Raw genomic sequence first — 11646 nt, forward strand, 5'->3', positions numbered from 1 at the left:
GTACAAATTTAAGATTTTTGTCCGCATAAAATAAAAAAGTATGTTTCAGTATAAATAACTGCCGGTGGCTGTATCTGTACAGGTAAAGGACAGTATAGGGCTGTAACTACACTATCAGTGAACAACTGCCTCAAATTTGAAGAAGATTGGACAAAGTATGACCATTCTACAGAGTTTCTTCATGAAGAGATCCAGGCGGAGCTCTAAAAGGACATTTGGAGACCCAAATGGACACATGGTACCCACATGATATTCTGACACACTGAAGGTGTTTCTCCCTTTATATTTTGATATTATATTATTTTACTTTTATTATAAGCCTTTGCAAATTGCAAAAACTATGTATATATGGTCGAACACGTGGTGTGTGAGTAGCGGACTTGCTGTGCTTAATGGCTGAGACCGAGCGCACGAACGAGAATGAGAATAGCTCAGTTACGCAAACGTTGGTTGACGGCTTATGGAAGAGGAGGATAAGGTTTGTACTATAAGTACTAGCGTTTTCTGAAGGCAGGAGCTCCATGGTAACATCCGCTAGCACGTTGTCGGGTCTGTAATGTGTCTTTTTCCGTCGAAATGCTGCAAGATACGACTTGCAGCGGTTATGGCGACTTTGGACAGTGTGTGTGGGCTCCTTTTGTGGAGAAACCATAAGAAATGAAAGAAAATCGATGATTTCTTTGCAAGGATGAGGATTTTGGGCATGCTGGGATACCAAACACGGACATGTTTTGTGACGTATTTGCGCAAACAAGCCGTAGGACCGGAAGGGGAGGGGATCGAGGATGCCGGTGTTGAACAGGCAAAACCCTTGTTAAATAAATGAGATGATAGAATGTGATGATCACAAAGACATTTATTATCATGTGTATGTAAACCTGCATACACAACAAGAAGCCCAACAGACTTTCCCACGAGCGTTGGATGTTTCGTCGCTACGTGTCGCTTTATTTCTGAAGGCTTCAGAGCTTCGTTTGATAGCATTAGCTCACATTCCACACACTGAGCCCTCGGCTCTGCCTCGTTGCATCCGTTCACAAAGCCGTACTTAAGAAAGTCAGGGTTGTACTTGCGCACACATTTAGACTTTTGGGGGGTATGGCACCACTGTCGTCTTCATTTTTTCTTTTTAATAACTTATCCATAACTTTCGCTACAGGCTAGCATAATCATGGGCCGCGGCCCAATGGTTAAGAATCACTGCACTAGATCAGTAACTGTTGATCTGCCGGACATGAAGCCGTGCTGTTGCTTGCAGAGAAGGTTATTCGATTTCAGGTGCTCCATGATGTCTTCGGCAATCAGTCTTTCCATGAGTTTGCATACTACTGACGTGAGTGAGACGGGCCTGTAGTTTGCTGGGTCAGACTTGTCGCCTTTTTTGAAGATGGGGGTTACTGTTGCCGTTTTCCACTGTACGGGTACCTCACCGCTGGCTAGGCTTGTGTTGAACAGGCTACACAATGGTGAAGCAAGGATATCAGCCATTTCCTTGAGTAATCGGTTGTGGATCTGGTCAGGCCCCGGGGATTTGTCTGTTCTGATGGATCTGAGCTTTTTGAGTGTCCTGTCCTCTGAAATCGAAATCCGCAGATCTGAGGTCAGCTGCTTTACTGTGAATGTTGGCATGGTGGTGGTATCCTCTCTGGTGAAAATACCGGAATATTGGTTGTTTAAAATATTGGCTTTGCTCATGTCGTCGCTGTTGTAGGTTCCATCATTGTTCTTCAGTTTGGAGGCAGTATGGTTGTATTTCCGGTATTGGTACGGATGCGGATCACGTCTGTGACCTGCTACTTTCTGTGTGATTTAAACATAAAAACAACCACATTTACGGTTGTTATTATTTTACACAAGTGTTCAGTTACCGTTATGTCTATAAATGATTTTAAACTCATCGGTATATATTTTCAGCAGCTCTCGTTAAATTAAAAAAGCGGACTTTAAATCCCGTCGGCCTTGGTTGCGCGGGGGAATGTTTTTATTGTGACACAAAGGGTGAAAGTTGAAGGTGGAAACATGGCCGCTGGAATCAGCGTTAAACATGGATTATTACGCAATAAAACGTCGCTGTATCGCGCTCTTCACAGACAGATTTCACCCAGCAGCGTTTGTCTCCAGCGAGCGGCGGGTGTTCAGCGCGTGAGAGCCGCGAGCAGCGCGACAACCGACTCTCAGACGTACTGCATGGAGCTGGTCAGGTGGGTCTGACTGCTCGCTAATGCTAACAACAGTTAGCATTACAGCCAGACACGTCACGATGTGTCCCATCGCTAGTTTAAAGAGATACAGCGCTCCTATTAAATGACGTCACAACACATTATGACATACAACTTTGAACGTTTTCTTTTAAACTAAAACTCCATTACTGTGTTTGTTTGGTTACATATTTGCACTACTATTTCGTTAGTTATTTAATATTATTCTATTTCATTGTATATATTGTGCATTTTTATATTTGCATTTTATATTTAATATTTTACTCTTCTTTTATTTACCTGTGCCATAAATGTCCCCATGCGGGATTAATAAAGTATCTGTCTGTCTGTCTCTGTCTATCCAAAAAACAACTTTTTTTTGTTTGAAAAATATTGTATGTATTCTTGTACACCTGAACAAAAATAATGGTGAAAGTAAAAACTGGCAAAGTACTGAGTTTTTGAATACAGAATGAACTTTAACTTTAGAAGAATGTCATCAACGGCACCTCCTCCTCTTCCTGTTCTCCTCCTCAGGTCCAGAGACTATGACGGATACGTGTCTTCCCTGCTCCTCCCAGAGGAGGTGCGGCGCTCCTCTTTGGCTCTGAGAGCCTTTAATGTGGAGCTGGCACAGGCAGGTAGTCCAACAGCATGGCAGGATGAGGAATGACTGCTGATAATACTACCTCCACCAATACTTCTGTTACTACCGCTGCTCCTGTTTCTATGATAAAAGTCTGGGATTCCTTTTAGCTTGTCGAGCAATGTCTTTCCTTTTGTTTCTCCACAAGGTGAAGGACTCTGTTTCCCAGAAGACCATTGGTTTGATGCGAATGCAGTTCTGGAAAGCGGCCATCGAAGAAATCTACAGAGACGAGCCTCCGAACCAGCCGGTCAGCGCCGAGCTGTGGAGGGTAAATACGGCAGAACATTCAATCTATGAAGGGTTTGGTTCCGAGAGTAACGGCAGCAAAGGCTGTTGGGATGTTTAAACTCTTCAGCTGAGTAACAGTGCGGATGATGTTTTGCAGGCGGTGAGGAAACATGACCTGACAAAGAGATGGCTGCTGAGGATCATAACGGAGAGAGTAAGACACACCTGCACATGTAGATGATCAGTCTCTTGCTGCAGCATGCAGTTATGCTGATAGGAGACGACATGTTTCTAAAAATCAAAGGATATTTTCAGTAATTCCTCTAATTCTCCGATGAAATACGGGATTGTTTTACTTGGCGTCTTCACCTTTAAGTTGAACTGTTCACGGTTCATATGCAACCTCCAGTTCTGAAAAGACTTCTTCAGGACCCAAGATGGCGACGGATAAAAACCAAGATGATGCCGGATAAAAACCAAGATGGCGACGGATAAAAACCAAGATGGCAACGGATAAAAACCAAGATGGTGGCTGTAAAATTGCCGAACTCGAGACTTCAAAACATCGTTCCACAAACCAATGGGTGTTGCACTGTGACTGGGTCCACTTCTTATATACAGCCTGAATGTTTTCAACCTGTAACGATCATAAATGTCTCGTTAAAAGTGGACGATGTGTTCAACCACTGCTTTCTTTAAAGATGAACTCTGTAATCGAACAAGTTACCGTTTAGAGTAACGACCATGAAACCTGTGCTTCACCAGGAGACGGGTCTGGATGACCGAGCCTACAGGAACCTGCAGGAGCTGGAGACGTACTCGGAGAACACGCAGTCCTCTTTAGTTTACCTGCTGCTGGAGTGTTTCGGTGAGTGAGTGAGTGTAACGCATGTCCTCTCTGTTGGCTTTGTGACGTACTGAATCCTTCCTGCTGGTTGTGAGTTGTGAGCTTATTAGTCACAGTTAGTAAGTTGCTCCCCGGCTTCCAATTTTACTTCATATATATATATATATATATATATATATATATATATATATATATATATATATATATATATATATATATATATATATATATATATACTTTTTAAGTCTTTGTTTTAAATCGGTTTCATGTTTTTATACAAGAGAAGCTTCACACACACACACACACCTTATCAGAGCTGAATATTTGTAGATCTGGCGCTTCAAGTAAATTGTAGGATACCAGCCAACTTTAACAAATAAAACACAACTTCCCAACAAATTAATTGTGGCCAAAAACCAAGATGGCGACGTCCAAAAACCAAATAGTTTGTGTGTGAGGATAGAGGTCAGTGATGGGACTTGGTGAGAAAGTTTTATTCTTTTCAAAGCACGCAGGAGAAAGTAAGGCGATCGAATCAAAGTGTTCGTGTTTTCGTGCAGGGTTGAAAAACGTCCACGCCGACCACGCAGCGAGCCACATCGGTAAAGCTCAGGGGATCGTGACGTGTCTGAGGGCGACTCCGTATCACAGCAGCCGACGCAAAGTCTACCTTCCCATGGACGTCTGCATGCTGGTGAGTCCACGGATCACATCGTGCTGAAGGTCTTCATGGTTCAAAGGCACGGAGAGGGTTGTTCACAGTGTCCGTAACATCCCGGCTGAATAATGGTCTTGTACTGATGGTCCATAAGTCTTTAATGAATCACACCTTGAACACACCGTAAGAACTTGTGCCTATATCGGCCAGGTGCTAAAACAATAAAACCGTATCCATCTCCCTTGTTATCACACTTTTTCCGTTCCTTTAGTAACTTTTCTAACGGCTTCTTACTTCCGGTTTTTATACCTTCAAAAATAAAAGTGCAACAGGAAATGCACCGACTGCAGTGACAAAACGTCCAAAATAAAAGACATAAAAAAGGAACAATCTATTTAAATACACTACACATTCTCAGAGTTCCTTTACATCCATACTGTTACCCAAACAATGTCTTTCTCTGAGGAACAGCATCTTTTTTAAAAATTTTGAATGAAAATGAGCTTGAGTTAAATCCAGAACGTTGCCCAAATAACATATCGTATAAAGTCAGAGATAATCAAATAATTAGTAAAGAAGACATTCAGTGCTTCAGCTTTCAAAACACGACCCGTGATGCAATCAATGGAGTCATTTCTGTCGTTACCCAGAAAGCTTTGAGGCCGATCCCCAGCTTTACTCTCCTCACAGGAGGAAACAGAATCACTCTGTAAAGTGTGGGAACAAAGAGCGTTACAATCAGTTCAACCATTTAAAAAAGATTATGTTCATCTATGTACAACTTGCATGTACTGCTAGTAATGTGAAACGATTACATTATGTATTCAATATAATTATAATAAGATGTATTCTGACACTGCAGGTGTCATTTGTCACAGTGATCAGCATCTTCTTGCAGCAGGAGGCAGTTTCTTTTGGATATGTGAGGAAGTCAAATCTGTTCATTCTTCTTTCAAAAGAATCTGTGAAGATATGAGTCGTAATGAAAACACATTATTCATGTGAAGGTTACATCGTGTTGAAAGGGTTCGTGTGAATCTTTCAAACACCAAAGTCACACTAAACTAAAACTCCTCTGTGTTCTGAGAGACAGAGCTCTGACTTCACGCCACTGGTTTAAAGACGACTTCTGTTCCCAAACATGAGACACACACACACACACACACACACACACCATCTGTCCCACACAGAGAACCACAAACTGCTGCGTGTTGACTGTGCAGATGTATTTCGGTCGCTGCATGAAGCCCGCAGGCTCTGCCCTGAAACTGTTCAGCTGGAGGATGAGGAGGCCGGCTGATCACGCCTCACCGTCTCTCTGCCGCCTGAAGAGGGCGCTGTTCACACACAGGGAACAGCCTGCACTCCCACTCATGAACCATTCAGCTCACGTTCTCCGTGCAGGGCGACTTCCTCATCACTGAAGAAGAAAAACAAGATTGAATGTCGTGTTTATAACAAGCAGACAGACAACATAATGTGTTTTACTGTGAGACTCGATATATATGTTCATATGTCATAACACACAGAGTTAGCCTGTACCAACTCACCAGACTCCATCCACTGGAGCACTGATCCGACTCTCAGGTCATGTGACCTGCTGCTCTGCTGCTGCCTCCATCTGTTACTGAACTGACTCTTTAAAACACCAAAGTCACACAACAACACAAGCACAGTAACGGATGGAGGCGGTGGAGCAGCAGCTCCTGTGTGCTGTAATGTAAACCGCAGTCGGGTGTGTTTGAACATGGATAACAGCCTCAGGACTCAGGAGCCGCTGCTCTCCTGCTGCCTCCATGTTTGTTTGTGTGCTTTAAAGCGTTTAACATCACGTGACCTGCACATGAATAATCATGTTTCATGAAGACTCACAGAAATATGCACCGTTATTTCTGACAGTAGGATAAACTCGCATATCCAAAAGAAACTCACCGATCACTGGGATCCATTTAATTATATTATTTGCGTCATATTTTTCTAAATTGAGCTTCAGTGTTTGTGTACATTTCATTAATATGCCCTTGTATAATTATATTGAATAAATCATTAAAAGACCAGACATATTTTTCCGGGGTCAGCAGAAAAAAAAGCCGACCACTTACTGAAGACGTTTGTTATCCGAGGCCGTCTTCTTGTTCATTCATTCATTCTCCAGGAAGAGGAAGCGTCGTCATCCCGTCGGAGGAGTGAAGTCAAATGTATCCAAAGAGAGATCAGCGGTGTTGTTTTTAAGTGTTTGTGTTCCCGTGTTTCTGCAGCACGGAGCTTCTCAAGAGGACTTCATCCGAGGCAGCCGGGAGCAGAAGGTCCGGGACGTCGTGTACGACATCGCCAGTCACGCTCACGTCCATCTACAACACGTATGTACCCAGAAGCAGGTTGAGGAGCCTCCACTCGCTGCTGAATTGATTCTCCACTCGCTGCTGAATTGATTCTCCACTCGCTGGGTTTTGTCATTTGCCAGACATTCGTCAGCACTTCTGTTTTATTTGAACCTTGTTTACTAATTAAGTCGTCTCTACCTGGGGTTATACCAGTTGAACTATATTTACTTCCTCCTCAATGCTTTTAATGTCTTCATGAAGTCGTCTGCTGACAGTTTGAATTAGAGAGACGGAGAGAGGAAGACATGAGGACATCTAACGGCTCCTGTGCATTTAAATCTACATCACAACGACAACAATACGAAATGAAAATACAAGACATGTTTCTTTCTTTTTAATGATTGAAGTCATCATAACTGTGTTCTGCACTAAAGGCATGTTCTAGTTCGCTCTACTTCTACTCATGATGGTTCTGTTTCATAGAGGAGCAGGACTTTTATTTTGAAGAGAGAATCAAGACCTCAGAGAGTAAAATGAATGAATGAATGAATGAAATTTATTTATATAGCGCTTTTCACAGACAGTACTATCACAAAGTGCTTAACAGAGCAGACATTTAAAAGCATAAAAAACACAATGTGACCCTAGGGTCAATACATTACATACACAGAGTGAATAAAAAATGTTAAAGAATAAAATTAAAATAAAATAAAAATGTAAAACAAATGTTAAGAGCAGGTCTAGGACATGGGTTTACTTTTACACAAACGCCAGCCTAAACAGGTGGGTTTTTAGCTGGCTTTTAAAAGTATCCACAGTATCTGCGAGGCGTAGAGTTGCAGGCAGAGCATTCCAGAGCCTCGGGGCCACTGCCTCAAAGGCTCGGTCACCACGGGGCCACTGCCTCAAAGGCTCGGTCACCACGGGTCTTAAATCGTGTGCGTGGGACTGACAGAAGACCTAGAGCATTTGACCTGAGAGTGCGGGCGGGTGAATAGGGGCGAAGTAGATCAGCTACATAAGTCGGAGCCTGACCGTGAAGTGCTCTGTAAGTGATGGTGAGAATTTTGAAGTGTATCCGAGATGCTACAGGAAGCCAGTGGAGAGATCGGAGTACGGGGGTGATGTGAGACCGTCGGTTTGTCCTGGTGAGTAATCTGGCGGCAGCATTTTGGATGACCTGCAGACGGTTAAGAGCAGATCCACTGAGTGATGTAAAAAGTGAGTTGCAGTAGTCAATGCGAGAGGAGATAAATGTGTGTATGATCATTTCTAATTCAGGCGTTGATAATACAGATCTCAGTTTACTGATATTTCTTAGATGGAAGAAACATGACCTGGACAGCTGCTTAACATGAGGGTCAAATGACATGGAGCGATCAAAGAAAATCCCAAGATTGCGCAGGTTGCAATGGGCAGCAGAGGAGAGTGGACTAATAATCTGCCTGATCATGGGGACAAACTCCTCTGGAGCAATAACTAGGACCTCCGTCTTAGAGTCGTTGAGTTGCAGGCAGTTTTCTGCCGTCCAGTCTCTGATGGCATTGACACAGTCCAGGAGCCGAGTTAATGTGAATGCCTCGCTGGGTTTGAATGACAGATGGAGTTGGATGTCGTCTGCATATAAGTGATAGGACACATTATAGCTTTTTATGATCGGCCCCAAAGGTAACAGATAAAGTGAAAATAACAAAGGCCCCAGAACCGAGCCCTGCGGTACACCACAAGGCAGTGGAGAGGTAACGGACACAAAAGCACCCACAGAGACATTGAAACTTCTGTCACTGAGGTAAGATGTAAACCAGTCTAACCAGTCTGGCAAAATGTGACGGCAGGAAAGAAACACCAGACACTGCTTTGAGGGTCAGAAGGTTGAAGTCCTATTCCTTCACTGATGTTGTTTTCTAAAAGCACAAAGAGATTGAACCGGTTTCCTGCTGCAGCGTTTCTGTGTGTACGTGAGACCTCTAGAAATAAGGCGGGAAAATGCACATGTTTTCACGCATACATGGTGTTTTAGAAATAGCTCAGTGTGGAGACAGTCAGAGAATCAGTCAGCGTTAACTTACTTTGTGTCTCTCTCCCCCCCCCCCCTTCAGGCGCGATCATTTAGCAACAACGTCCCAAAAGCTGCCAATCTGGCCTTCCTCCAGACGGTGAGTCTTAAAGAGCCAAAGACGATAACCTGACAAACTGAGTAGTAGTGGTAAAAAAACACAGACGATCTCAAAGTTAATGTCTTCTGAGGTCTGAAGGTGTTCAGAGCTTCACGTGTTAAAGCTGCATTCTCTCTAGTGGCCACCAGGGGGAGACTCCTCTGGTTGTATAGAAGTCTATAGAAAATGACTCTACTTCTCTCTTGATTTATTCCCTCAGTAAACATTGTAAACATGAGTTTATGTCTCAATCTCTAGTTTCAAGTCTTCTTCAATACAGCATGATGTTCATTTAGTACATTATGCTCCATTTAGAGTCACACAGACCATAAAGCAGGGGATGCTTTAGGGCGGGGCTACACAGTGATTGACAGGTCTCTAACAGACCATAAAGCAGGGGATGCTTTAGGGGCGGGGCTACTGTGATTGACAGGTCTCTAACAGACTATAAAGCAGGGGATGCTTTAGGGCGGGGCTACTGTGATTGACAGGTCTCTAACAGACCATAAAGCAGGGGATGCTTTAGGGCGGGGCTACACAGTGATTGACAGGTCTCTAACAGAGCACTGGAGACATATTGATTTCAGGCAGCATTTAAAATACTGATTTGTTTATTGAAAAATGTACTTAATGATTTAAATTGACTTCTATAATACACGCAATCGTTTTTTACCTTTTTCTGTGTGTTTTCTGACTTTTAGTCTAAAACCTCCTTTAGACAGCAGGGAAACATCACTATTATTAATCTTACGTTCCATTTCTGATCCCCTAAATGCTTCACTGTGGCCTAAAACACAATGCTGCTTATTTCAAAACACGTTCATATGTGTGTTTTAAACATAGCGTAATAAAATGACTCATGTTTTCTGTTTTTCAGTGAAAATAGTATTTCTGCTGATTTAAAAACACAGATTACTCATTTCAGTTTGCAGTAAATGAGTTTCCTTTGTGATGAGCAGCTCAGAAAATGTAATTCCAGATGAATCTCATGTTGGGATGCAGGAAACAGAGGAAGCTGGTCTGCAGCTGTCTTACTTTAACACACAAAGCTTTATTTAAACCTCGCTGAGGAGACAAATGTCTTGCAGATAAATTGGAGTTTTATTTTGTCAAACTTCTCTCATGAAACTGAGATGAGCTCAAAGGAATAAACTGAAAAATGACATTTGAAAATAATCTCTAGAGACAGAAGTCTGTTTCCAGACCTCCAGCATATTATATATTATATATATTATTATTATAAATAGGTCTGGTTTTCATTGAGATTGAGAATGCCAGTATTTTACTCCTACCATGAATGAACTCTACCAACTGGATACTTAACTTAAAGAACTTAACTTTTTCTGAGCTTGAGGAAAGTTTCACGAATTAAAAACAAACAAATAGTTGTTTGTTGTGCAGTACCACGAGTGGCCTCAGGGACAGCTGGTGGTGCTGTTTCCACGTCTATCAATAATACACAAGATAATAACCACAGAAACAGAAGAGGAGTAAGTCAGACATTTAACTGTTTTCTGTGGACTTGTACAAAAGAAACATGGTTGTAGCTCGGCTAATATTAGCCTGACCGTTACACCGAGCATTAAAGTGGTGGAATTAGCAAGTTAGCAAGTTGGCTAGCTAGCTAACTTGCTAACCAGCTGCCTGCCAGCAGAATCATAAACGGTTTATTGCCAAGGAAGGAATTTGACAATAAACACAGTGCAATAGTATAAAGACATGATATACAATAGAATATGAGAAACAAACGATGTAAGAGTCAATGAGTTGGCCAGCTAATGCCACGCTCGTTACAGACGATTAGCCGCTCATCTTTGCGCTTTTAAAGCGGACTCTTCTTCTGTGGTGTTGTGTGCTGCAGGTGGTGTTGGAGGACTACCTGCAGCGAGTGAGGAGGGCAGATTTTGATATTTTCCACCCGAGTCTGAAGAACAGAAACCCCCTCGTCCCCTTCCAGCTGTACCTCCGGTCCTGGAAGAAGTCCTACTGACGTCAGTCCTCTTCCTCCTCCTCCTCCTCCTCCTCCTCCTGTGATGCTGCCTCTTTGGGGGATTCTGCCTCAAAGACTTTCAGGAGGTTGACAGAGAAATCTAGACTTGTTTTGAACCGCAGTGAAGTCTGCCTCCTCAATAAAACCACAAGCCTCCTCCGGCTCTCGCACCAGCCAGAGTTCCCAGGAGACCAGTGTTTCCACCACAATACCATATTCTGTTCCCTGAATGTACGAGTGTAACTTCACCAGCTGTTTCATGCAAAAATAAAGGATCATTTTGGTCTATTTGGTTTCAACCTTCATTTATATCGGTAATAATTACATCATAACTTCCTGTTTGTTTATTGGTCGCTAAATAGCTTCAAACTAAATTGTCGTGCGTCTGTTAAATAAACAAAGTCGTTTAAATTCATCGTCAATCTTTACTCAACTCCCCAGAATGAGAAACTCCATTTCTCTTCAATCGCCTCATTTGATTTCTCCTCATTTTGATTGGAGTCCAGCTGAGATCAATTTAACTGATTGGACCACACACACACACACACACACACACACACCTGTTTACACACACACACACACACACCTGTTTACAC

General features: G+C 42.7%; 1 protein-coding gene across 3 annotated transcripts; it reads left to right on the plus strand.

The window, feature by feature from the left end:
• Positions 1–2010: 2010 nt before the first annotated feature.
• ndufaf6 (NADH:ubiquinone oxidoreductase complex assembly factor 6) lies at positions 2011–11311 on the plus strand. Of its 3 annotated transcripts, none has more exons than XM_079275691.1 (9): positions 2011–2201; positions 2736–2835; positions 2993–3115; positions 3233–3289; positions 3841–3943; positions 4483–4616; positions 6839–6940; positions 9004–9060; positions 10922–11311. In XM_079275691.1, exons 1-9 carry the CDS (start codon positions 2020–2022, stop codon positions 11048–11050), a joined length of 987 nt encoding a protein of 328 aa, XP_079131817.1. In that variant the 5' UTR covers positions 2011–2019; the 3' UTR covers positions 11051–11311. The 3 variants fall into 3 exon arrangements, with proteins under 3 accessions (XP_079131817.1, XP_079131818.1, XP_079131819.1); XM_079275693.1 differs by having other exon boundaries at positions 2066–2201; positions 2736–2839; XM_079275692.1 differs by lacking the exon at positions 9004–9060.
• Positions 11312–11646: the final 335 nt, after the last annotated feature.

Source organism: Melanostigma gelatinosum (assembly GCF_949748355.1).
Source record: "Melanostigma gelatinosum genome assembly, chromosome: 9".
Classification (NCBI taxonomy): domain Eukaryota; kingdom Metazoa; phylum Chordata; class Actinopteri; order Perciformes; family Zoarcidae; genus Melanostigma; species Melanostigma gelatinosum.

What these genes read in the sequence shown, in the direction of transcription:
- ndufaf6 (XM_079275691.1), top strand. Translation starts at nt 2,020, where the DNA reads ATGGCCGCTGGAATCAGCGTTAAACATGGATTATTACGCAATAAAACG. An exon ending in TTAATGTGGAGCTGGCACAG is followed by an intron (nt 2,836 to 2,992) that starts GCAGGTAGTCCA and finishes TTTCTCCACAAG; the next exon opens with GTGAAGGACTCTGTTTCCCA. An exon ending in TCAGCGCCGAGCTGTGGAGG is followed by an intron (nt 3,116 to 3,232) that starts GTAAATACGGCA and finishes GATGTTTTGCAG; the next exon opens with GCGGTGAGGAAACATGACCT.